Raw genomic sequence first — 27,732 nt, 5'->3', positions numbered from 1 at the left:
AGTGGGTGTACGGACATCCTTGATCTTTTCTAGTGGGTATGACGTAAACTACACCACACGTACCTAAACAACGACCGGGCAAGCCCACGTTTCTGTCAAGCCTTAAGTCATAAACACCACCTGCTGATAAAAGCTCGTCATAGAAGTCCATTATAAGGAAACGGCTTAACGTATCCTACCGAAACACCGACCGCCCAAAAATGAAAATGCACGCACATTTCTATTAAATTCACATCAAAACCACGTGACTGACAAATAGATCACCGACAGATTGTTTTCAGAGTGTGCGCGGCACGCGACACGTGACTCGGTCCTGTTATCCTACTTCTCCGTGGCGGCGTGTGCTTAAAAAACATTAAAAACTCATTTGAAAGTGAGAGGTGGATTTTGAAAAGCGAGGCGACATGTCCCACCTGTCCCCAGTGGAAATTACGACCCTGGAAAAAATAAAGACTTCTTCCTAGAGGATCATTTTATAACGTTACCTGACTCTCAATCCGCCAGGTGGCGCCAGAACACGGACCCTTTGCATTCCGAAGTGAGAGTAAAGCTCTCGACGAGGGAAAAACGCAATGAATGCGTCTGTTTAGAATTCACTTGACAAAAGGAGCAATAAAAACAACGTAATTTTGTCCATCTTTGAAGTTTTGTTAACGGTGCCACGAAGGGCCCTTCGGAGGGCGATATATCCCGTTTGGAACGCACTGAAATCACGAAGAAGCGAGCAAGCGACGTGATTGGTCGCCGCGCTGACGGAAAATAACAGCGCTCGTGATTGGTCGCTGCACTCACGGAAAGTAACAGCGCTCGTGATTGGTCGCTGATCTCGCTGACGCGAACAGGAAAATGTGTTCTGGGGACGTCAACACTTTTCCTTGGATCCTTTCCTTTATCGCGACCTGGAGCCTTTTGATGGAGCGACGCCGGGCAAGTCAAAATTAACCTCCGTTATCATCGTAGATCGACCGAGAACAGGAAGAGCCGCGCGGGGTTGAGAGGAAAGAATCAGGTCCATGTTCGATGACGATGGCAGCAGGTAGAGAAAGTCCAAACAGAAGTGAAGATAAAACATCGTCTCACAGACAGAATGAGGGTAAGAAATGCACACGTTCATTATATCGACCCGCTTGCTTTCTTAGTGTCATTTTAAATCAGACCCGTATAGAGACAGTAGTATGGTAACTATAGTTACCATCCTAGTGCATTAGCTGGAATATAGTACCATGGTAACGTATCAGTACTTTTGTATGACTTTGTGTTACAAATACAACGTTGCAATTTGTTACCACCCGAGACAGAAACATCACACATTTGCCATAATACCCCACATCACCCCACAAAGAAATACTATGCAAATATACTCTAGGAAATCAGTAACAGGGCGTCGACGTGCAAATAGTGAACACACATTGAAATTCATTTCAGTTCATTTAATCCCACTTTTATCGGATGGGATGAATGCACGCTCTCCATTGTTGTATGTAAAGCTCTTTCAGTTATCAGTGAGTATAGAACGGGTTGCTGGTAGACTTTGCCTGTCTGTGTCTCGCCCACAGAAGAATCCATTTAACCTTTCATAGTTTTTTACAGGTGCATTCAGACAATAGTGGAATGCTGCGGCAGCAGGTGTGTGATTACATGGATTGGGTGGGACCGCTGACAGTTTAGGGTCAGTCATCGTGGCATTCTTACAGATAGCAGAAGACCGGCAAAACAAGATCACAGCTCCTTTCCATCACGTTGTTTTTGTTGTTGTCTCCGTCTGCACACTTGGGACTGGCCTGTATGTAAAATCTGGCATGGTTTGGTGATATTCATTGTGACTCTGATATTTACATGAATATAGTTTTTGTTCATAGATCAGTATTTGCGTTATATTTAACTTTTATCATGTCCTACTTTGTAGTATTATTTCAGAATGATTAGATCCTGGGTTATCTGCAATAATAAATGAACCTTATGGCTTAAATATGTAACACGTAGTGTAACTGCCCGTTTCCTGGTTGGCTTGTTTGCCAGGAAGTTTATTTGCACTATGTATCCGTGTGAATGAATGATGAATCTGTATAAGGTGTGTTCCCTCTTTCAGGAGAAAACGCAGGTCTGCTGCCAGCTTATTGGGGTGTGGCGTAGACGTTCACTAGCTTCATTCATAGGAGTGTTATTTTGAATCTAAAACCTCAGAAAAGTTTGCGGTTTTTCATTAAAGAAATGTTCGTGTGGCGCTCAATGGAGCAACTGTGGCGTATTCATCATTTACCAGTTACTCTTCAAATTGAACGCAATTTGGTTTTTATTGACTTCCAAGTGCATTACTGTCGATGTCATTGTGTTTATTAAAACATCATTAAACGTTTATTTTGTCTCCCACGCAGTGAACAGGAAGTTGAAGTACATCAGTTTGGCGATTCTGGTGATTCAGAATGCGTCGCTCATCCTCAGCATCCGTTACGTGCGGACGTTGCCGGGAGATCGTTTCTTTACCACGTCAGCTGTGGTCATGGCAGAAGTTCTCAAAGTTCTCACCTGTCTGGGTATAATCCTCCTACAGCAGAGAGGTGTGTTGTATATTAAGTTTCTCAATCAAAAGGGTAATGATTAAAAAAGTAATATCGTTTCGTATAACGCCAAAATCAGGTTGATTATTAGTAATAAAATGGAAAGTTATGACTCAGATGGAGTGATACGAGAGACATGAAACTAGCACATTGTTGAAGAATTGTTTATGATTACTTTTATTAGTACTGAAGTTGGCACAATGCTGCTGTTGTGTTGTTTACAGTAAATTAAGGATGAATCATTTCACAGTGTTTAGGACATTTAAAAAAAAGCACTGTACCGCCTTGTGTAGATGACATTATTAATCAGTATTGTCCTGCTTTCAGTAGTTTGTTTGTGATTTGTGTTTTGTCTTCTTTCCATGTTATACAGGTAATGTAAAGAACTTTGTAATGTTACTGTACGACTCTATATTCGTGCAGTATTTGGACACACTGAAGTTAGCAGTTCCTTCCCTCATCTACACTTTACAAAACAACCTGCAATATGTGGCCATTTCCAATTTACCAGCAGCCACATTCCAGGTGAGTCTCTTTTTACTTTATCGTATTGGTCATTTTGGTTAATCGTTTTTTTTACATGTTAATTGCATGTTACATTACATGTTAATGTTACTGTGGTGAGGAAGGCGGGACGAGAGCCGTGATGCGGGGCCGGTGGCGTGAGTGATAAGTGGAAGCAGCTGTGCGCGCACCGGTCCCGCATCTTATCACGGAGGAGATTGGGAGCTTAAAAGGATGTTCGGCAGGACTGTTGACGAGAGAGGACCGGGCCCGAAACTGTGTTTAGTTTTTTATGTTTTATGGCCGGCAGTCTACCGTGAGGTGGCTGTCGGTCAGTTACGTCAGTGTTTATTTAATTTAAGTTTTTATTGTTCAAATGTTCGCCGGTTCCCGCCTCCTTCCTTCCCTTCTAACGAACTTTATTACAGTTACCATCGATTGTGATGTAACCAAGATAACTTTCCAAATGTATGACAAAGCCCAATCAGTTTGTTTCCACTCATATGTTTCTCCCTTTTTCTGTAGGTAACATATCAGCTGAAGATCTTGACCACAGCATTGTTTTCTGTGCTCATGCTGCGGAAGAGCCTGTCTAAGATCCAGTGGATCTCTCTGGTGCTGCTTTTCGCCGGCGTGGCCATCGTCCAGGTGGAGCAGGAGAGTGGAAGACAGAAGGAGACTTTGACCAGCCCCAACCAGAACTACTTCAAAGGCCTGGTATCAGTGGTCATCTCCTGCTTATCTTCAGGGTTTGCCGGCGTTTACTTCGAGAAGATCCTGAAGGGCAGCTCGGCCTCGGTATGGATAAGGAACGTGCAGCTCGGGATCTTCGGAATTGTTCTGGGTCTTCTGGGCCTGTGGTGGAGCAACGGAGCTGCTATTGCCGAGAAAGGTTTCCTGTTTGGCTACACGTCTCTGGTGTGGGGCGTTATTTTTAACCAGGCCTTCGGTGGCCTCCTGGTGGCTGTAGTTGTTAAATACGCGGACAATATTCTCAAAGGCTTTGCCACCTCTTTTTCCATCATCGTGTCCACCATCACGTCCGTCTACCTCTTCGGTTTCCACGTGGACTTAATATTTACGTTGGGTGCGGGATTGGTCATTGGGGCCGTCTACATGTACAGTCTCCCCAAACCGAACACCGGCGCTTCCAACACCAGCACGATTTCATCAGAACACAGCAAAGGAGGCGACTCGGAACTGGAAGCTTTTCTCCCAAAGTCAGTGCTGGTGAAGTGAAATAAATCGAGCCACCTACCGGCATCTTTGTGTCCTCTTCTGCATCTCCCATTAATTGCTCTTTACCTTTGATCCTGGAAGTCCTAACACTCTACACTTCTATTTTTCTTTATCTCCGTTTCTGTTTCCCATTTCTTTTTGTTGCTGTGGGGTTGCTGGTTCTGCTGTTTTAATGCTGTTTTCTCATTGAGCTGAATTGTTCGGTGGCTGTGGTGCTTCTGAGGACAATAAAACCATCCAGTTCACAGATAAGATCATTCATGAACTCGGCTTCTACGCCCTAATTTTAGTTGAGTTAAGGTTTTGGAAAGCACAAACCAGAAAGATGTAGATTGAGGCTGCAATGTGTTATATATCTATTTTTTATACCAAAAACTATTACATTCTGCAGATCCTTTTAAGTCTTTCTGTCCTTCATCTCGTTTCCCTGTTTGCCTTTAAGGGATAGTAAACATTCTGTCATGAATTACTCATTTCAAACCTATATAAATGTTTTTTTTTGCTTGAACACAGAGAAGGATATGTGGAAGAATGCTTATAATCTAAGTTTTTTTTACCCCATTGACGACCATAATAGAAACAATTACATTGTCAGAAGTCCCCCAGAACTGTTTCCTGTCCTACATTCTTCCAAATATCGTTCTCTGTCATCAGAACAAAACAATTATACAGATTTGGAACAACTCAAACGTGTGTAAATGAAGACATGAATGTTTATCTTTGGGTGAACTATCCGTTTAAATAGCACGTTACTGTTAGACAGCTTTGTTACGCCTGAGTTTTTAGGATGAGATTAACAGGAACATTAGCATACTGCGCAGAAGAATTTGTTGATATTGTTGGGCTGTTTGGATTTACTTAAAAGCTAATGGATTAATCTTACAACACCTGAAAAATCATATTTAAGGCAAATGTGTCTGAATCATAATTTTTTTAATGACATTATTATTATTTCATTAAACTGAACCATTGTTTTCCTATAAATTTAAATTGATATTTAAAAGATATTATTTTTGGGAAATACGATTATTTTTACATAACTTTGGTATAATACTTTAAATGTTTAACAGTTAAACATTAACTTTTCCTGGCGAAATCTTTTCAGGATATGTAAGATTCATCCACTGGTAGAAGAAGCCCTTTGACAAAACTATTTTCTTCTGCACGACAAAATGAAATAAGATATGAAAATCTTTGTAAATGTCCACCATGTTTACAGTTATAGAATAAGAAGGAAGGACAAAAGGGAAATACCTCATTTGTGTAGTATGATTCAGTCTCATATTATGCGATGATGGGATGTTATACTTAAAATCTAGTTAGAGTATATTAGTTCGTCTCAATTTCAAACATTTATCTCCTACTTAAAATAAACACTAAATAGATCACATGCTACACCATAATAATGCAGTATATAAGTCTATAATTGAAATATCAAATGGCTTACCCCAGAACCAGTCTAATATTTGTGGTACTGTTAAATTGGGAATCCTTGCTTTATCACCTTTATGTTTGACACTCTTAACATGCAGATTATTCTGTTTAAGAACTGTCTCACCTGGTCATTTTCTTACCCAATGGTACTGTTTGGGCTGTTTCTCTCCCTCGTGCAGTCGGTCAGTTTGTCTAAGGGGGCCCAGTTACGCTGTGCCTTTTTCTATCACCTTGTGACTGAATGGTAGTTACCAATGTTAATATAGTTCTTACACTGTGTATATTATCAACGTATATCTTCCTTTTATGATGCAGAAATTAATCAAGGTTTGTCTAAGGTTATGTATTGTACAAATCATTCTGTTTAAATATTTGATACTGAAAAATCCCCACATACTTTGGGAGCGCATACTGCTATCAAACATTTGATGTATTTTGGCGCACTTACTGTGTGTGGAGATGGGAAGGTGATGGAACACATGTTATGGGTCGGTGAAGTGTATAGTTGTGGTTTGGTTAAGCGCCTTTTATTGCTCTTAAAGGGTTAGAATGCATGTTAGTTATCTTTTTAAAAAGTTAGATATCTTTGTTTAGCGCTGCCGATGGATGATGTTGGTTGGTTTCTTCAATATCTTGGACGAAGAAACGGGGTGGAAGTAATTCCATTAGGTTTTTTGCTTGTTTACAAAGGCCATCAAAACCGCTTGTCATTGACACTAAATGTTTTTTTACTCAACATAAGCTTGACCTTATAACATTTTGGATTTACATTCCTTTTGTTATTTCTAAGAAAATCACTTTTTGGATAATGTCACCTAGGCTGCGTGGACTATTGGATAAAATGGCTATTTAGACTTCGTTTCAAACTCTCTAAAGCTGAACTCAATAGTGGCTGCTGGTGGCAACTCAATGTATTGAAAACGTCCCTTTGCTAGAAAGCCCAGTCATCTCTATGTATACAAATCCTATCCATTATTTTTTAACATTACAATAATCCTGTTTCAAAGAATGTGTATTTAATTCCAACTTCATGGCTTCAAGTTGATTGTCTATAACATCATGTAAACATCATCATTATATGTTTTTTAAAATCGTTGTCTGAAATGAATGAGCCAAGGGCCTCAGGCAGCTAAAGTGATTGTGTGTGATATATGTTATACAGATATATATGAGTGTGTGTGTGTTTGGGGATGAGAGAATCTAATATAAGCCATATTCTGACACAAAACGCCTGTGTGCAATGCTTGCTGACCATTATGTAAATCTTTCATGTTTGTTAATAGGAGATTTTTATGATGAACAAGCAAGTGGTTGTATGTCAGAACATGGCCCAGAAAAGACCTTATTTATCACCGTGAATACATAGGGTTACAAAATATGGGAAACTAGTGCATTCTGGGAAATCCAGCTTTACCATGTAAACTGAAGATATTGTCTGTGTTTTTTCTCTGGTGAATAGAGCTGATTTTTTTTAACTCTGGCTGAAGATGTTTGCATGTGAAAATACAGAACGTTGCACATGAGATTTGTTTGATTTTATGTTTTATTATAACTGTCAACACGTCATACTGTAATTGTAGAAAAAGACTGCAAAGATTTTATAACAGTTGAAAAATCATGAAGTACAGCCAAGTCTGAAAAATACAGCACATGTGGCTGATTTCTTATAGTGGCCTCTTTCTTGAGGTTAATAATACACATGGAATAGAGAATAGAGTTTCTGTTTTTTATATGAAATCAGTCTTATATATATATATATATATATATATAAGTATATAGTGTGTGTCTGTATGGAACAATTACACAAATAATAAGTCAAAATAAACAAAAGTTTTTTGCATAAAACAATAAAGCCCATGGCCCATTAGGGCCCATACAAGTTATTCAGATGTCGTCTATCTTTTGTTGCAGCATTTTTTATTAATATCAAATAAGAATAATACAATTTCTATATGTTGTTTTTTGGAGTGATATTTATAAGTCATGTTCTTAAAGGGATAGTTCACCCCAAAATGAAAATTCTGTCATCATTTAAAACCTGTGGAACAGTGCAAACATAAGAGCAAACAAATAAATGTAGGTAATAAGCTGCAAATGCAAAGTAACTTGATTCATGTTCCTAAAGTTCATGCTTTAAATGATATTTGTCCTAGACTCATTAAAACGAAGTTAATAGGATGTAGGTATTACGCTTGCGTCATTGGGCGTTAACTCTTTAACCATTGGCTGGTTGTTCTCACTTTAAAATCCAGTTTAGCCGGTTAAACACATTCAATCAAATGCTGTGTTCTGTACAGACATTCAAACAAGAAAAAGGCTTTTTTGGGGCACATGCTGACATCAACCAGAACAGGTTAACAGAAGTGGTTTTGCACAATGCATGGGTGAGAACACTAACAATTTAAAGCAATCCTTCATTTTAATCTCTCTAAACAGTGTGAATGCACACCTCCCAGAATATATTTCATTCCTTTCTGTATACTGTGAGCACACACAGACTTATTATGTGAGCGGCTTCACGTGTATAGCCTGTATAGTCCAGAATTATATAACCCAAAATGATATTATATTGTGCTTCTTGTTTTTTTGCTTTAGCTACAAAACTGATCTGTTTTTATCTGTCTCCCCTCGTCTCTCTGTTACGTTTAGTCCCAAGTTTTCAGGACAGAAGAAAGGAAACTGACATATGAAACGTCTACATGATGTGAACACTCTGTGCCTGAAGACCAACGCTGCTGCCCCATTGTCTAAACTAAAGATCCACGAGGGATACGTTTCCAATGCATTTGTTATGATGACTGAATTAAACTCCGTAATCTGAATCCCTAAACTTTGAATCCTTACTGACTGCATTGAATCTTATTTACATACCTCACTAATGTTATACATTGTTACACCAGCGGTTATACTGTAACTGACCGAAGTTATAATACCAATGTGATCAGCAAGGAAGCTTTATGTTTTATTTGTTGGAACTGGAAAACGACAGAAATTGTTCAGGTTATTATTATTATTATGCCTGTGATTTACAAACCTTAAAAAGTGTTGTGCATTAGCATTTTAGATATGCCTTGGGTTCTTATTGATTTCAAATGCAAATTAGGTGAATATATATGTTATATACCCTCTTTAACGAACTTAAGTGCTTTGAAAAACTTGATTCACAATGATTGTTTAGCTTTTTATGTTTTTTATCTTTTAAGCGCCCCCTGCTGGAAAGTCAACATACTCGTGCATGTGTCATCCTGTTAAAAATATAATTTATACGTATTGTCATATCTACTTTTGTGTATAATGAGTAATAATAATGTTCGTAAATGTATGATAACTATTTTAATAATAAACATGTTGTTTTACGTAATACATATTTTGCAACTTATAAATAACAAGGTGTCTGAACGTTTATTCATTTCCGATTATCGTACTTATTTTCACACGGTTGTGTGCTTTTTGAATAAACATTATTTTGGAATCAAATGGTCTTGTTGCATCCTCTTCATTTCACTTCGTTTTTAATATTATCTTTGGGGACTTTTACTCTAGCGTAACACCGGAAGTTATCTGTCGTTAGCGTGAGTTGGCACGCATACCGGAAACAGATTGAAACAAGCAGGAATAAGGCAACAGCAGAAGTTTAGACAAATTCTCACAGGACTTTCAGTGAATTATTTTGCTTTTCCTTCAGTCTCTGTAAGTTGGACACATTTTATTATCTTTATAACGGTAAACCATAATTCGCACTTTAAAAGCGCCATACAGTGGGCGTGTTGTGTTGTTAAGCTGTGAGAAACTGTTTGTTCACAAATGTATTTCGTCTGTATGTACATAACGTTATATTTACGGATGTGTTTTATCTATCTAGTGGTTTAAAATCATATGTCCACGCTAATGTATTCTTGCTTGAAATGATTATGCATGATAACGTTACCTAGTTATATCTGATCTCGGATCAGTAATAAATATTCATCACTTTCATTTACAACCCTGATACCTTATATATTTGTACAATTGGGAGGATGAATACACAATTTAGAGGAAAAATGAAAGAAGGTATTGCTTCCCAATACTGTGTTTTTGATCAAGGCCTCAAAGGAGGAGTTTGATGGTTTTTGCAAGAGGTGGTGCTGTTGTGTCACTTATAATGGATGCCACTTGCTTGTCTTCATTTTTGCATGTGTTGTGCCTCAAGGATTTACTTTAACCATGACGAAGTGTCACCTAATCTGACATGTTTATAGGTGTACGTGGTCTGTGGATTGTTTCAGGACTTTCCAGTCCGACTGATCATTTCTTATGTCTTCACAGGCTAGCAGGCTGCTGCCATGAGTCTCCAGTGGACGGCCGTGGCCACATTTCTTTATGCAGAAGTATTTGCCATACTGCTGCTGTGTGTGCCATTCATATCCCCGAAAAGGTGAGTTTTACACTTTTGTTTGTGTTAAAGCATCTGTCAAGTTTCACCAAACACCTTAAAAGGGGCAACAATATAATGGTTTGAGATCACACCCCATTTTTTCACAGAAACCCTAAAAGATTGAAAAAGTCTCTTTAATTGAATATGTTTTTGGGGACAGGGCTTTTAAAGCTGTCATTTCAGATTCGTGATATTCATTCACAGCAGTTTTCCTCACTGCAGAATGCTCTTAGGATCTTTCCAACTCAAGTTCCGTGTGGCTGTTGAGCCATCATTTTGTTTTTCGTAAATAATACGTTTTCCTAAAGCCCCAAACATGTATGACGTTTGGATTCCACTGCTACCAAAACAAATAATTCAATTCAGCTCACCACCCAACACTTGAACACGTAATTGCTTAAATGTGAGCTTCATATGACCTTTTCATTGATTTGAAGTTTGCCAAGTTAGATAAAGATGGGGACCGTAAAAAACCTTTTCTTAGAATCACAATACAATGCGAAGAATGTTTGTGCTTGTGAAAACCAAGACTTTTCAGAAAAGGGACAGATGCTTGATTGTTTCATCTTTGGACGGCAGTTTGTCATTGCGTGAAAGCAAATTCTAATTATGATGTTTGTTCTTTGGTCTTGTTAAGAAACTTTAATCTTATCTTATGTGACTTTTGGCCTCCGTTTATCATGTTGTGGTTGTATCACATTATCGTCATGTCTTTTTTAGATGGAGTAAATTATTCAAATCCCGGCTGGTCGCTGTCATTACGACGTATGGAAACACAGCCTTCATTGTGATCATTTGTATCCTCGTTTTTCTGCTCGTAGGTGAGATAACGCACTTTCACTCAAATAAATAACATTCAAACTACTGAAGTGATTTTGTAGCATTACATATGCTACAAAATCAGAACTTAATGCTGTTTGGTAAAGGCCTAAATTCAGTATTGAAGTGTCACTGGTAAACAGTGGCTGATAATGTAAAACATGACTGATTCCATTCAACTCATTCTTTATGATGTTGTCAAGGAATTACTAGAAAGAGAGGAGAATCACATTTATGTTAGCCATTTAGATACTAGGTGACATGTAAAGCAGCATGGCTGAAAAAACGAATAGCGCTAAAGAGTATCTGCAGGATGAGTCATCAATATCTTTGTTCCTTTTTAGCAGAACCAGCCAAAACATGTTGGTTTCTGCCATGTCTTTCTGGAAGTATCGGTAGAATTAGAAGAATATGTGAATGAATGAAACTGATGTTTATGTTTCTGCTTTTGACAGATGCCTTTAGAGAAGTGAGAAAGTATAGCGTGACAGAGAAGGTTGACTTGACCAACAACCCTGTGGCGATCGAGCACATCCACATGAAGCTGTTCAGAGCTCAAAGGAATGAATACATTGCTGGTTTTGCTCTGCTGCTGTGTCTGTGAGTGCATTAAACTCGCTCTTCCTCTAGAGAACCGCCTGTTAAAGACCCCCTGTGGTGAAAATCAAGTTTTCAATGTTGTTTATATGTCTCTGTATGTTTTTAATGTGCTTTAAGACAAACCATGTGCAAATGTACAATTTGTCAAAGGAAGTTTAAACATCTCCGGTTACCGACTTATTACATCCAATCACATCACACAGTTTGAGGCATAAACAGGCAAAGATGGCGCATAGATTTGGCCTAAAATGATCGCTGCACTGCTGAGTCACTTCAGTTTTTGTAGCGTCTGGAACTGCCGAGTGTGATGTATTTGCATACTCATGTATTTGCCTATACTTAATGAAGCTGATGTGTAAAGTTACATTCAAACTATCTTAAGGGAGGAAAACAAATTCAAAGGAAAAAACATTTAAATATGTAATTTTAGTTTAGTTTAGGTGTACAATTATCGACCACATGGGGACTTTTAGAGGTCATACGTTTGAATCGGACTGCTGAATAGTACTATAGGACATTATTTAAAAGGGAAAGTGAATGAGGTTCTGCTCACGTCGACAGAAGAATGCACATTTAAGAACTGAAAATGTGCACTGAAGAACTGAATGAAAGTACAGTATATGACTGGTGTTATGTGTTAATGGCGTCTGTACTGTAGGTCTTCATCGCTCTTCACTCTTATTAGATGACACTCTCTGTCTTAAGGTTTACTCTCGCGCTTGTCTTTGTTCTGAGATTCCCTGGGGACTCCACGCACGTCTTTCAAAATGCGGTGCATCACGTCAAAGCGCTCGCGCTGTGAGCATCATTAAAAAATGTCCATGTACAGAGAGCCTTCTAGACAACATTATACGTGCATTCTTTTAAAATCACACAATATGTATAATTATATGCCTACACATGCAGTCAGTGTAAAAAGCTTGACAGACTGATGTCTAGAGTTCAGACTGACGGATGCAATACGGTTTTTGCACTTTCACTGCTGTGTCCCAGTTGTCTTTCTTGTCAAGTGCGTAACTGTGTTAAGATCGAGCTCTACTGCACACAGCATGCGCTCTATTGATTTTAAATGCGCGCTTCAGTTTTATTTAGATCGCTTTCATTATAGACATACTTCGAGTTAACGTTATTTTCACTTTTGAACTTGCCTTATGAAGTTAAAGCCTGCGCTCGATGATGAATGCTTGTGGAGGGATGGAGAGACAGCGCACATTAAACCTGTCTTCAGTATGATGAATCCATGCGTCATGCGCGTTCTGTTTAACCATTATGTACAGTAAGATGTGTTGGATTTGTATTATCTGAGCTTTCCGACTTTAGTTCACGTGAATAAGGGGAAAAGTCTCAATCGACGGCTCGGTCAGCATTAACGTGGCACCGAAACTGCGTTTTGATTCTGTCCAGTTACATTCCGGAAATATGTGAACCTGGACAACAAAACCAATCTTATGGGTCAATTCTTCGAAATTGAGATTTTTACATCAGCTGAATAGTTAAGCTTTTTATTGATATATGGGTTGTTAAGATGGGACAATATCTGGTGGAGATACAAGAGTGTAAAACTCTGGAAGTAAAGGGTGCAAAAAGCTAAATATTGTGAAGATCGCCTCTGAAGTTGTTAATCCGAGGCACTGTAGCAGGCCATCCACTCACAAAAATAAAGTTTTTATATATTTTGGATTGAAAATTTACAAAATATCTTTATGGAACATGATCTTTACTTAATATCCTAATCATTTTGACCCACACAATGTATTTTTGGCTTTTACTAAAAATGTTCCCGTGCTACTTAAGACTGGTTTTGTGATCCAGGGTCACATATAGGTGTTTCGGTACCCAACCCTACTTATCAAGGTCCCCGGCAGGTTGTGTTCTGCAAACTTCCACACTACCACTTATTTGTTCTACTGTATATTCGATTGGATCTGATGTACAGATCATGAAAGGCGAATGTGTTGTGTACATAGTACAGACAGAAATACAGTTCACGCGTACAGTAGAGAATATGTTGGTATTTTACAGTAGACGTGAAGTGAAATAAGCTGATTTAGATTCCGCCGGGGGTCCCCCACACTGTTTCCATTCACAAAGCACATGGGTACTTAACGTCCTGCGTCCCGATAGGTCCGTTCACGTAACTAATAAGAGTCTCCCAGCTTGGGCGTCTAGTTTGCATAGTTTTCCCTTACAGGGGTTTTACCGTGATTCTCTGAATGGCATGCTATTTATACCCGGCCGGATGGCTACTACATCATTAGCGATACTACTTCCCTTGACTGCCAGATCAGAGTGTCATTTTTGTAATCGTGCGGACAGGTGCAGGACATGTGATCAAGCCACTGATGACGTCTGGTATATTTAGCCCATGTACATGGCATTCCAACTGGCCAAAAGGTCACGACTCCTGTTACAAAACGGACCTCAAGCACCTCTGCAGCGGCCTGTGACTGTTTGACTTACGCTACAGGGCCGTCAGGATGTAGCGGTGGACGCACAGCCGTTTCAGTTTCATTTCAGCTGAGAAAGATCTGATAACGCTTTGGAAACCGCTGTTTTAAACCTTTGTGTTAGGAAGGCTTAAGATATTTTGTTCATGTGCGTCTGGTGTTACCTTATAATTAGTCATCATATCTTATAAATGATCAAATATTCACCCTAAAAATGTTATTGTAAATGCCTGTTTTGGGGTATATATTAGCTACAACTACTGTATAAAGATATTGCTTTATAAGCTTCCACATCACAATAATGTTATGTTTATGCCGTGCAATTAATCGATTATTAATTTAACTTTTGGCTTCCAACAATTATGAAAACAAATAATCGAGCTGAAAAGATTGTGCTACACACACACACATAATATATATATATAGAAGACTTTATTTTATATATTTTTTTCCGTATTCAGTTGAATTAAAAGAGAGTGATTTTTTTTTTATTATAAATAATGATTAATTGTGCAGATTTTCCAAAATGTCCTGATAACGTTTTACTACTACTACTAGTAATAACAACAACAACAATAATAATAATAAATATTTGTGAAACAAAATAATACTTGTAAACAAAAATATTTAACATTGATCAAAAATTATAAATCACTTTTTTAACTTTATTTTATGTTTTTTAATTTTTCAGACATCAGAAATTTTCTAGGTGTTTCACCAGCAGTTGTTTTAATGTCTCATATTTGTTGAATACCAATATTTCTAAACCTAAGTCACCTAAGCTGACGTGACATCTCATACGGAGGGTTTGACCTAGGTTTCTTTTATCTTGCATATTTGCAAGCTGTGGCTCTCTGTGGTTAACCCCAACAAACCCATCTGCATTCTGGGTACGACAGACATCTTTAAAACCTTGAACTCATATAGACATGTATCCAAAAACACAACAGCGACACCCACGGCCTCTCTGGATTTAAGATAACACACAAAAGCTAAAGTATTACAAATGATTCTGGAAATATAAAAGTGAATTCATCAAAGAAATGATTTCATAACGTGAGAAAAATTGCCTTTAGGAATCAAGTGGTTGTGAGGTATTTGCTTATGGTCGAGTGAGTCATTTGTTTTTTGGTGGGTTTTCTTGGTCATGCCATCGGCCGGAGGTGATTAAAACACACCGCTGTTTCTCAGAAGCGATGCTGCGTAACTCAATCTCTGACCTGCTTTGTGCATTTGGACCATTCTGCTCTGATGAATAAAAAGTGATTTTATTCCTACAATTCATTTCCAAATTCCACGAAGGCCTGAAGGCTCTGTTTTGACTCCTGTTTTTTAGGTTTGCAGCCAAGAGTGACACACATGCTATTCGAATTAAGCACTTACGCCAAAGCTTTTATCGCAGATGAATTTCAAGGTTCATTTTTGATAAATCTCACACCCACGATCTTTCAACATTTCACTCATCATTTATTCACCCTCATGTTGTTCAAAACTTGTATGTGACATTTCTCATCCAGAACACGATTGGAGATATTTTGAGAAATGACCTATCACCTGGGTGGTCAATGTTTTAGTGGCATTCTTCTAAATATCTTCTTTTGTGTTTTGTAGACGAAAAAAAGTCATACAGGTTTGGAATGACGTGAGGTTGAGTAAATGAAAGCAGGTTAAGTTACGAAGGTTCAGTACATAACGGGGTCTCTCATTATTCTTATAAACATGTAAAATCATCTTTAACAACATTCTAGTTTGTAATAAAATACTTGTTGTTTTTCTCCTGAAGGCTGTTGAGACGTTTGGCCACTCTGTTGTCCCAGCAGGCCACGCTGATGGCCTCCAATGAAGCTTTTAAGAAGCAGGCGGAGGGAGCCAATGACGCCGCAAAGAAATACATGGAGGAAAATGAGACGCTGCAGGAGGTGAGAGCTTTGAGTTTACCAGAACTTCCAATGATCGCCCTTGTATTTGGGTATCAGCGCGTTTCATTTGAAATCCCAAAAGGAACTGTGTCGTAATGTTTTAACTTCACATGTTGGCGTAAGTCAGTCCGGTTTATAAAGTAAGCGTCCATCTCGGTTTTCCTCTGAGAAATATAGTGCATCAACATTTGAGTGAAAGTGGGTCGCTGAACTGATGTTCACACTGATGTTTACCTCTAGAGGGCAGCAAATCAAAGGGATAGTTCATCTCAATATAAAAATGTCATTTATTCACAATACACTTTGTCTTCTTCTGTGTTCTACAAGTTGTGAATGACATGAGGGAGTTTAAATAATGCGAGAATGTTCACTTTTGAATGAAATAGATTTTATCAGAAATGTGTAAGCAAAATCAACACAATTCAATTGATTTCAATACTATTATTCCTTTATTAATTAAATCCAAAATGAAAATCAAACACCAAACATGCCTCGGGGTCAAAACTGACCTTTAAAAAGACGAGGTGCAAAAAGCTCCAGTGTGACAGAGGAGAATGCTGGGATAATGTGCAGGGCCACGCTGTGATGGGCGGCTCAATTACAGCGCTGACGTGCAGTAAGGCACTGCATTGATCTTTGCATGGCGTCACCTCGACACGCACGTGGTTATCACACACACGTACATTCATGTCGCGATCATTTATGTCTGTCAAATATTGTAACTCCACACAGAGAGCCATTAACAAGAGCACAAGCCATGCCCAATGACGGATGGTGAAATATTTCAATTTTATTATATTAAGTTAGACTCCTGCAGAATGATGTGTGTAAATCTTCTGCAGTGTGGCCGCTCTGCTCATGAGGGTCGGACGGGTCATCCAGAAATGAGCAGGATGAGATGCCTGGCTTGACCTTGACTGTTTTGTAACCGATCGCAGGATTTCAAACACTAGGAAGCACTGTTAGTATATATTATGGCGTTAAACTATAATGGATAAATATAAAAACACAATGTTTATTCATATATGAATGAATATCATTACTGTTGATATTTTATTTTTAGAAGATATATGCGAATCAAGGCGGTGTGGAGACATACTTGATTCACACTGCATTACGGGAGTGGGTGGGCGATGCTGAATTTTCATGCCATGATTTCTGTTTCCATGGTAACAGTGGCCACTTCTCTGATTGACTTTTTAGGGTCAAGGGTATTTAATTAAAAAACAAAATTAGAATTTTACAAATAAATTTGATGGTTGAGTAAATTATGACAGAATGTTCATTTTTGGGTGAATTATCACTTTAGCTTCCAGTAGACCAGGAGAGGAAAGTTGAGTAGTTTTAAAAGAATTTAATACCATTAATAATTTTTTTCCGCCTAGGTAAATTAGTTTTGAAGACGATCTTTGTCCCATTTAAATCCGCTCTTGTCAGCGTGTACATGTTGTATTTTTTACTTTGCTTTATTATATCTCCAGTAAACATTAAAACACCAGTCCCACATCCAAAAGCTTGTTGTTCCCAGCGTGCAGACTACCTTCCCTAGTTTGACGTGATTTTAAACACGTGTATGTTCTGTTGTTCGGGTCCTGTTACATTGCAGAATGTCCGATTAGCTCGGGCAGTTTAGCCTTAAAATATACACACGGTCACATTCGAATGATTTTCTGGAGCATTTCCTAGCACTCGTTTCACGTACGAGGAAGTTTCATGACCCTTGACAGGATTACTGCAATAGTGCTTCTGACACGATGTTCATTTGTAAGGAGTACGAGAGTACAGCAGGTTCGGTATGCTCAGTGACGTAAGAGCACGGTTTTTCTTACCTGCCATTAAATCAAAACAAGATATCCATTGACTAAATTCGTACTTCTGACATAACGTTTCTTGTTGAACATGAGACCAGCGTGAGCTGTGGCATTCAAAGCCATGCATCCTGTAGAATTTGAATGCGTCTGGTCGCTGGCCGTCGGCCGTCCGCGTCTAAGGGCAGCTCAGATGTGACAAACGACAGCTCATGGTTTATTACAAAGTGATATTTAAAGCTGTAGGTGCTTGATTTTATCCATGAGAACTGCTTGTAAAGGATTTAGGAACGAAGCTGTACCTGAATTAGAATTTCAAACGTTAGCTTTCTGGTTATTGGTTAACGTTATTCAGTAGTTTGTGCTTCCTAGGAACAATCCAGGAAAGATGTTTCAGGAGTAGATTAAAGGTTACAGAGACAAAGACGAATGATTTGCAATACCAAGAAGAAGGGGCCAGTTTTGACTTCTCAACTTCCAAAGGTCAAGGGTCTCGGCCAAAAGTTCTTGAGGATGCAACCTGCAGAGAAACTGACACATTTGAGAAAAAAAACGCACATCCTTCTCATGATATGACTAATAGTCTGACTGTTTTTATGCAGAAATTGCGGGAGGCAGGCGTTGAGGTGCCTGAGGTGGGCAGAAAGGCCAAGACTAATCCAGAGGAGGAGAAGAAGAAACTTGCTGAAGAGGTCAGACAGTTGAAGGATGAACTGGAGGCAACTAAGAAAGGTAAAATATTAATACTGAAATGTATTTATTTATTTCCGACCTTATAAGATCAGGAACAAAGTTCTGGAACGAGTATAGAGGGCGTGACCTAAGTGTTCCCTCAGGCCATTTTCCGACAGCATTTGCACCAGCAAAATAAACTATTTAGTGACGTAAGCCGGTCGGCAGCGATGTGATTTAAGCCCATCCGTCGAAAACGACAAACAACAGAAGTTCGGCCAATCAGCGTTTGCTTATGTCACGGGGCGTTCCTATTACTGCTGGTCTAGTCCCGGCCTCGGGGAAGGGAGCTAAAGTGTTCCTCCAGGAAAGGTCCGAAAAAGATTCTGGACAGTTCCTGCGGAAAAGCTTGTACTTCTGGCAAGTCGTTCCGGAGCTACGAAATCTTTCCTGTTGTCCGAAAGACCCTGTTTTTACTGATCGGACTATTGGCATTTCATTAAATTAGTTTTGTTATTTGTCAGAACAGGGTGGAAGAATCTGACATCAGTCCTAAATCTCCTTCACACTCCTAACAGCTGACGTGGAGTTGGGAGTAAATATAGATAGCGAGTGTTATAAGGTTTGGACAACCTGTGGTGAGCAACACAAGATAACGGCAGCAGAATGAAACTCCTCACTGAGAAATGAGTTTAGTAAACCTGAAGGTCACGACCCTCTGACAACCCACATACAGCATGTTGATATTTTACACCGTGTTTCCGCATCCAGTGTGGACAAAATGTAAAATTATAATGGCTTCTAATGCGTTCTTTTGTCACCGCACCGCGTCGGATGTAGACACGGTGTGCCCCTCCTGATTTCACTTCACCGGCATGTTAAATTCTGACTCTTGCCTTCAGACTGATAACGATGAATTCACCCATTTACCTTAATTTAGTGCATCTAGGTCTACATCCCCTCCCATCATCTTCGGTCTGAAAATGAGCGACGCCTGGTTGGTCCATCACAGTGAGGCACCAAATCACGAGCAAAAACCTTTATTCATAGTAGCCTGGCCATGTAAACTAACAGTACTGTTTAGCGTGTTGACCAAATGTTTTTATGCTCTCCTACTTGTAAGTCGCTTTGGATAAAAGTGTCTCCCAAATGAATAAATGTAAATGTATAGACCACTTCTCAAGACATAAACACTGCTGGTCTAGAAGTACTTCCAGTTTCAGTTTTTTACCCTGAATAAAACGTGTAAACATTCAGCCAACAAAACATTTATAAATGAATCAAAATTTTAAAGATTTTAAGATTTTATAATATATGTAAGATAAAAACAAATGCAAGACTGCTTGACCGCTGTTTACATCTGGTAAAGTGGCTTTGCATCTTTGCGCAATGCTGCTAGCAAACCATTTTCAGAAACATAATCTCAGAATCACAGGCGGCAGTCCGATTTGTTGACTGTGACTTTGTTCCTGTAATGAAATGAAAGTTCAGAGGTTGTTTTTGTTGCTTTGATTCTTACTCTGTTTGTTTGTGTTCGCAGCACATCAGAAGGCCGACAGTGACGTGAAGGCCATGAAGAAGCAAGCAGAGAACCTCACAACAGAGTACGACCGTCTGCTTAAGGAACACACCAGACTGCAGGTCAGTGCCTCAAAAAAAAACACATTTAAGTTTTTCAAATAAAAACAATTTAGTTTCATTTGCTGTCTTTGTGGACCCCATACTGTACACAGACACAATGATGTTTAGTACAAATGGTTTTTATACTGTACAAACTGTATATTTTATCCCTTAACCCAAAGAACATAGAAAACATTTTGTATTTTTAGATAAAAAAAAAGAAATTTGTTCAGTACATATGCCTATTTGCCCCGGGGGACATCAATTTTGGTCCCCACGGTGACACAAGTCCCCATGTGTTGGTCCCCACCTGGATATAAACAGTGCCACTGCTTTACATCTGTGTTAACACTACAGAAAGAACAAATATCACAGGCCTGATGCTTGTCTGTATAATGCCTGTATGCAAGATTAATGCATCCCTAAACTTCCTTCAGTTGTAATGAATCGAACGTAAAGCGCCATGTCAGTTTGGAGCCTTGGCAAGCGCAGAAGGAATAGTCAGTTGAGTCTGCGCAGTAGTGAGCACAAAGTATAGCGAGGTATAAAGGGCCGACCCATATTCCCCGATGACACAATCGTAATCGGAGAAATCATGTAAACACACCCCTTATAATTTACTAAAACCAAACATATTGAAAAAACTAACCATTAACGTTATAAAAATAACAGAAAACCTCTTTGGAAAAGAAATATTATAAGTGTAATTGGAATTAATAGTTAGGTCCTGCCCCTTTTCTTTAAATGGAGAGGGCAGGGTTTATGACCCGCACTGCAGCCAGCCACCAGGGGACGATCAAAGAGCCCGCAGCTTCACTTTTCAGGACGTGCCGATACTGGCATACAGGCTTTGAGGCACATAGTGTACCTGACCATTGCCAAAACCGTTTTATTTTTTATATTTTGCCAAGAAGTTATCTGATGTTAGCCTTCATGGAAGGTCTGACATTTTGCTACCAAGTAAAGTTGGAAATCCCATACGTGTTGTCATCGGCCTGTTTCTAAAATTATACAACGAGAGTCAATTTCAAACTAGCTGACTATAGCTGCATCTCAGGTTTACACTCCCTCTTCCAGATCGGGGTTATACGTATAACATAAAATAATATTACAACGAATCAAAATGGCAGAAATTTGGTATTAGTTGTATCACGGCACTTTTTATGCTGCAGAGGTTTAACTGGTCTTGCTTGTAACGCTAATAATCTAGTCTATTTTTCTGTTGTGAGACGTACTATACTGTAATCTATACTCTCACAGATGTCATAGATGTGCGTTTATTTCTCTGAACCCGGTGCACCTGCTCTGAACTGCTCGTCTGGAGACATTATCATATGACGTCTCTGTGTGCATGTGTTGCCAGATATTCATAGAGTCCAAAATAAACCTTAAAAATACAAATCATTTCTATTTCGTAAGACCCAAATATCTCTTATATCCGCAGCTACCATTCTTAACACCTAAAGTGTTGTTTTATAATCCAGACCAAACAACAAACATTAAAGCGCTTAAAAAGAAATGAACATGGCAACACTGCAAAAGAGCTCTCTCCAACAAAACAGAGAAGCGTTTGTCTGATACTTTAGTTTATTTCATGGACAAAGCGAATCAAACTACGCTTTCTAACCAAACGTGATGCGATTGCTGCGATAAGCAAATTTGTTTCTCCATACCGAACGCGGGATGTGACAATCAATCATAAAACACAGCCAATCAGAACAGCTGATTGATTTTGTCTGGCCACCCATCCTCTTACCGGTGCAGCTGAAGAGTGCACATGCAGTCCTGTTCTCAAGACTTTAGTGACGCCTCACCGAATGCTATGCTGTAATTTCCGAACCGAAACGTATGTTATCGAATGTATATGGCCTGTCATCATCCTTGTTGAGCGATTAATATTCATGAGGTGCAGAACTTGCATCGAATGAGGTCGTTGTGTGGGCGGAGCTGTCAGCCACGACGTCTCAGAAATACAAACCGTTGCTCGTAGCGCAGCCCTGTCGCGGCTGATTAACATGGAAAAGATACCTTTTATCGCATGTCGTGGCACGTTTGGTTAGGACACGTGTCAGCTGAAAAGTTACAGATACCAAACGGTTTATATTCTTACAGCTGCGAGACACCAGAACGTTGCCATGGTTAGTAGTGAAGGGTCGGATAGAAACACACAAGGCGCTGTCATGAAGAATTAGGCGAAATGTCTTCTCATTGGTCAAGAAAACACAGTCTCATGCATAATTATGAGCCACAGCCGTGTCGTACATCGCCACGTCACATCCTTTGGCCAGATGAGGATTTTAAACACAAAAGTAGGCAAAAATTGCCTGAAAAATATTAAAGATGTATCTCAACTGTAATTAACGATAAACGTTGCTAAAACAAATGTCTTTGATGTGCAACACAAATCATCTAGATAAATGTTGTTTAAGTTTGCAGTTTGTATTATTATGTTGTTTTTCATCATCATTGAAACAGGAAAGCTATGTTATACTCCAAGGCGTTGCAATGGCTGGTTTACTTTCTAAAAAGGGAGAGGAATATGAATCGAGAGATGAAAAATAATCATAAATTGACAACATAAGTTAGTTAATACACACTGTCCTGTGAAATTGTTCAATAAATCATTCTACATGATAAATTGAAGGCTTCATATAGATCATGCGATCATATCGGCTGATGATGGTTCTAACGATTGTTTTAAGTAAGCACCCTTATTTATTATCTTGCGGTGACATGAAAAAAGCGGCTTATAAATCAAACTAAATTGTTTATTTGAGCATGCGAAAATACAAAAAAGGTGCCTGTGTGTTTGTAAGGGGGTCACATCATGAGCTTGTGGGAGGCTGCGACTCATGAGCATGTGCTCTGGTTATGCACATTACACGCCTAACACAAGCCCGGCATGTCAACAAGGTGCTTGCTGCTTCAACGCACGGGTTTATTTTCGTCACTATTATCAAAAGACATCTGTGTGCTGTTTGACTCTGATGTGTTTTAGGGTTATTTCACTCCAAAATAAAAATAAAACACATGCTTTTGTGACATGCGGCATATTTCTGTCTCTCTACGCAGGTCAAATATGAAGCTGAGCCGGATAAAAAATCAGACTAAATGGAGTCCTTAATGCACCTGGCCTCTTTCCTGCATCCGCATTGGCTGACAGCAGCTCTGCCGGGCTGCCTGTCGCTCCGCTGGCTGTTGATTGTGAGCAGGGTTCTGTTCCTCAAAAAACCTGAATTTTCTTTTAAAACTTATAAAAACACTGTACAATGGTTTCTTTTGTTGTTGCTGTGATTTTCGAGTGTGTCATTTTTATTTCCAGTGCTTTTCCCATAAACATTACATGTCCTTTCCAGAGTTGTGCGATATATATACATATACATTTACATATACATGTATATGTACATTTTTTGTTTTGTAGTAAAACAATAATGTAAATGTACATTCAGTTCAATGCATTGGTTTATGTAAGAACAGTGTTACAAACAATATACAGAGAAAATGATTTACAATGTGCTTTCTGAATAATGACACAAGGACCAAGAAAAAAACACTTCATTGAATGTTTATTATTAATTCCTTATGTTGCTTTTAAAACTTCTGCTTTAATTTCCTTGACGAAAGTATATGAAAATGGATATACGGTAGCGGTGCACATGCATGTTTTGGTTGATATTTTTGGTCAACGTTTACGATCGCCGTCCCTTCTTCACTCGTTCCTGCCTTGTTCTCTATCTATAGGCAGATATTTGTGTTGTTCGCCCTGTATGGAATTGAAGCCGTCTCTTCTGGGCTATTGTAGAGCGGAGAGAACGGGTTCTATCCAGTCTCGTCCTGTTTGAGGCCACGGAGTCAGTATAATCTGATATGAGCCTGGCAGAGCTGTTACAGCGGGTAATAACACCACTTTGACTGGAACAGTAAAGCATTCACAGCTGATATTACATTTCAAAACACAACACACTGTATCTCTCTCTTTCTAGGTCTCGAAACGATATCAACGTCACGCTTAGAAAAGAAAATTGGCCACCGTTTAAGGTCATCACATTGAACTCCCTCCGATTCTAAAACATCAGTACAAATGTGATCGGATGTTTTGCAGGGGTTCTTGTGGCTCTGCAATCCCAGAGTTTGAGTCCTGGACGATTGTTTGCATTTGTCGCAATGACATCATAGTGCGCCGGTGATGCGATGATTGATATTCCAGACCTCCTTGACTGCTAACGATAAAAAATGTGAGGAATGCCTGCGGCTGCCATGACGATGGTTTACGACTGTATTCGCTCTGTGGTTATATTAGTAAAACATTTATCAGAGAGGTTCAATGAAGATGTCAATGCATGAATATGAAAGCAGGCGTTTAAAGCAGCAAAGCGTTTCCATTTTTGAGATCAACAGATTTTTTTGATATTATGTTGCGTATTTACCAAATCCGTTCAGAAACTGTATAGTAGCAATAAAGGATTAGTTCACTTTAAAAAGATCAATGGGGACTTATTTTTAAAGTGAACTAATCCTTTAAAGGGCAACTTTTATATGCATTTCCAAATGTAGCTCATTCTTCTTTGTGTCAAGTTTTTAGTGTCTTGTGGGGAATAAAGCACTGCTATGAAAACTTTGGCAATTATTGAATATTTGTTGTATCGCTGGACAGTTTTGCGTAATGGGGCAGTTCTGATAGTCTGCATCTTCCTCCACTGTCTTCAGAAAACAGACGCTGCATCTTTCTTCATGAGTATCTTGTGTTTTGATGTGCTGAAGTTGGGATGTTGATGAACAAAACCAATAAAGTCAGTCATTTTAAAAGCAATATGTTTGTTTTGTATGAATTATATAATTCATTTAATGTATTATTTATATTTCTTAAGGTTATTAGTCATTTAGTCTCAAGTAAAAGTGCTCTGATCTCATCATTATGAGAGCTGCCAAATCTCTCTCTCGTTCTCTCTCGCTCTCTCTCTCTCTCTCGTTCTCTCTCTCTCGTTCTCTCTCTCTCTCGCTCTCTTTAACTCAGGTTCAGATAAGTTTAAAACTACTGTACTGTATAAACAAGAGAGAGACTTCTGTGTGAAGAGAAAACAGTTTTGGTGACATTACTGTTTGCAGATATATAACTGTAATGTGATTGAAACGATGAAAAAGCATTTAAACAACATGGTGAATCCCATGCAAGGAGACCGCGGTGTATGTAGATAGAAATAGCTCTAAGGTAATAAAAACAAAATGCTTTATTATGTAAGGTATGCTTTATACACCTCTGAAGACGTAGTTATGTATATTACATTGCATTTCTGTCAATAGATCCTCCAAAAAACCTGAACGTATCTAGCACTTCATTTGAACAGATTTGTTAACATTTACACGCTTTTCAATGAGCAAATGTTAAAACATGCAAACCTACTAAAATAACCGAGATCACAGCTCTGTGGATTCTGTTCTTTCTCTCAACCACATGCAGTGTATTCTGGGATGCTTTGTAAACAGTAGGACTTCTCATGTACAGTACACTTCTTTGTACTAAGTAACCCCTTTAAAAATAAGAAATGATGTTTGATTTCAGTTCAGAAATATATGAGTTGCTCGCGCTTTGGTAAATTTGACCTTGAACTGGTTAAAAGACTCAAAGCATTGAAACGAGGTCGGACTAAATGTTTACACGAATTGCATGTGAGAGTTTTTGTTTCACCAGTATGAAGTAGATGGCGGATCATTTATTCTTTCATTCACACACGATAATACTGAACGTTTGGGTCAAAGTTTCTTAAGAGCTCTGATACAGATATAGAATATTGGTGTTGTTTAGCAAATGTTACATCATTCTTTGATTAAGACGTGTTGAATGAATGAGCTTGCTGTATATATTCACAGGATCGTGTTGAGTTTGTTGCCAGTGGTCCGTTATGAAAACAGAGGCCTTTTTTTAAATCTGTGTTACATAACCACGTATTGCGTAAGGTGTGAGCAATGTGGTGTTTCTATATAATACAAGTGCACCTCCCTTTAGAAAATCCATAATTTGTTCGTCTGATATGAACATGCATTCATAGGATATCTTCCCACGCGTTAAAGCTTGACATTTAGCTCAAATAAACATCATCCATAAACAAGCCATCGGGATTCTCTGTATGTGTGTATCTGGACTAACACAGCATCGTTGGTTTAACCAATGGATGTAAATTTGAGATGAAGTGTGAAACCTGAATGAATTCTATTATCATCATTTCAATCTTCAGTTGATTCATGAAACCTGTTTGGCCCAGTGTTATCTCGGCTACAGTATTTACTATGCTATTCCACATTCAGATTTCTCCGTATTGTTTACTAGTTGATGTTAAATGAGTGGGAGTTGATTTCAGCTGTCGTGATTCAGGACCGAGCTTCTGTCTTCCCTCAACAGCAGACAGGAATAGTGGCGAGCAGTTCAGCCAAACATAGTCAACAAACTTCTGCCAGCCACAGCCTCGGCTTAATATGGCAGCTGCGCTTCGCCTGACATACCCAGCATTTGTCTTTAAAACCGGTCTGAACCGCATCGGTGTAATGACTGGACTCCCGCCCGCCCGGTTAACAGGTCTGAATCCGCCAACAACTGCACGGCCAGGAAAATTGTCTACAGGACAGTTAACAGTAATATCTTGGCTCGAACAGCCCTCACAAAATGTGCTAATGGTTATTTAAGGTTCCACAAAAAAAAGAAAACGCTGAACTATTAAGCAATAGTTCACCTGAAAATTGTTTTTCTCAACTTTGGGTGAATTATCCCTTAAACACAGGATAGTTTTAGTAAAAGTAGAATTACAAGAACACCAGTTTGAACTACATTAAATATACCTGAACTTAAACTTCACTTTGTCTTACAAATAATTCTGAATAAAATAATCAAAGTAAGCCTTTCGTATTGATCAAACCCTTTAAATATATAATTTTATAAAAGATATTCAAACAAACATTCAAAATCTTTTCTTTTTTAACGGCAGTAGTGGCTCAGATGAAGTTCACACATTTTTTTGTGGCGACTGTCTTTTGGCATTTACAAGAAAGTCTAATTCATTGAGATTTTTGCATCAGTTAAGACCTCCATTCTACAATATATGGTTGGGTATTAGCAGTTTTATAAAAGAATGTGCTGTCATCCCTCGGCTAGCGTGTGACCCAGAGGCTTGTTTTTCCGGCAAATGGTAGTAAGTTCCGGTGATTTTTCTTTTTGCCGGAAAAACAAGCCTCTGGTTCACGCACAGCTGAGAAATAACAAAAGTTGGACATTATCTTTAACAGCCATGTCAATACGGATATTTCTCTCAAACAAAAGCATCGATTTGCTTCAGGGCAATTCCCGTGTTATGGACGTGACATTTTGCGTTATGGATGTGACATAAAAATGCTCGGAGAATGTATTTGTTACGTATATATTGAACCATCTGTTTATGTTTTGCTAAACCCTTGTTGATAAAGTCTAAACATCAGGAAAATGTCAAGTCTACGAACACATTTTCTATTTTAAAAAAGGGAAATGGACATGCGTTGTGACAAAAAAAGGACACAGTTTTTGGGAGACGTCAAACTTCGTAGGATTTCTGTGAATCAAAATGCACAAACCTGAAGCAATAATACCCGACACATGAAGAAGGGATGCCTCCGTGTAGAACATCAAATAATAACTTTATTTTAATTTTCATGTGTCTATTTATGAGGAATATG

General features: G+C 38.7%; 2 protein-coding genes across 6 annotated transcripts; both read left to right on the top strand.

Moving 5' to 3' along the window:
• Positions 1-262: 262 nt before the first annotated feature.
• On the top strand, positions 263-9,209 carry slc35a2 (solute carrier family 35 member 2). Its single transcript, XM_079467823.1, has 5 exons — positions 263-1,093; positions 2,376-2,558; positions 2,932-3,083; positions 3,588-4,282; positions 8,385-9,209. Exons 1-5 carry the CDS (start codon positions 1,021-1,023, stop codon positions 8,416-8,418), a joined length of 1,137 nt encoding a protein of 378 aa, XP_079323949.1. The 5' UTR covers positions 263-1,020; the 3' UTR covers positions 8,419-9,209.
• Positions 9,210-9,276: 67 nt separating this feature from the next.
• On the top strand, positions 9,277-24,836 carry bcap31 (B cell receptor associated protein 31). Of its 5 annotated transcripts, none has more exons than XR_013787336.1 (10): positions 9,277-9,425; positions 10,041-10,149; positions 10,870-10,970; positions 11,424-11,568; positions 15,799-15,934; positions 18,345-18,474; positions 19,955-20,055; positions 23,107-23,238; positions 23,837-23,928; positions 24,018-24,836. XR_013787336.1 is itself a non-coding variant. In XM_079468239.1 (8 exons), the coding sequence occupies exons 2-8, from the start codon at positions 10,058-10,060 to the stop codon at positions 23,143-23,145; spliced, it is 744 nt and encodes a 247-aa protein (XP_079324365.1). In that variant the 5' UTR covers positions 9,277-9,425; positions 10,041-10,057; the 3' UTR covers positions 23,146-24,551. The 5 variants fall into 5 exon arrangements, 1 of the variants encoding a protein (XP_079324365.1); XR_013787337.1 differs by having other exon boundaries at positions 23,776-23,928; XR_013787338.1 differs by having other exon boundaries at positions 23,837-24,835.
• The last annotated feature ends 2,896 nt before the right edge of the window (positions 24,837-27,732 follow it).

This window comes from Barbatula barbatula (genome assembly GCF_947034865.1).
Source record: "Barbatula barbatula genome assembly, chromosome: 11".
Lineage (NCBI taxonomy): Eukaryota > Metazoa > Chordata > Actinopteri > Cypriniformes > Nemacheilidae > Barbatula > Barbatula barbatula.
This window is presented reverse-complemented; position numbering and strand designations above follow the sequence as displayed.

Excerpts from the sequence above, each read along its gene's own strand:
- bcap31 (XM_079468239.1), top strand. The coding sequence starts at position 10,058 with ATGAGTCTCCAGTGGACGGCCGTGGCCACATTTCTTTATGCAGAAGTA. Across the intron at positions 10,150-10,869 it reads CCATTCATATCCCCGAAAAG|ATGGAGTAAATTATTCAAAT; the intron begins GTGAGTTTTACA and ends TGTCTTTTTTAG. Across the intron at positions 10,971-11,423 it reads CCTCGTTTTTCTGCTCGTAG|ATGCCTTTAGAGAAGTGAGA; the intron begins GTGAGATAACGC and ends TGCTTTTGACAG.
- slc35a2 (XM_079467823.1), top strand. The coding sequence starts at position 1,021 with ATGACGATGGCAGCAGGTAGAGAAAGTCCAAACAGAAGTGAAGATAAA. Across the intron at positions 1,094-2,375 it reads GTCTCACAGACAGAATGAGG|TGAACAGGAAGTTGAAGTAC; the intron begins GTAAGAAATGCA and ends TCTCCCACGCAG. Across the intron at positions 3,084-3,587 it reads TACCAGCAGCCACATTCCAG|GTAACATATCAGCTGAAGAT; the intron begins GTGAGTCTCTTT and ends CTTTTTCTGTAG.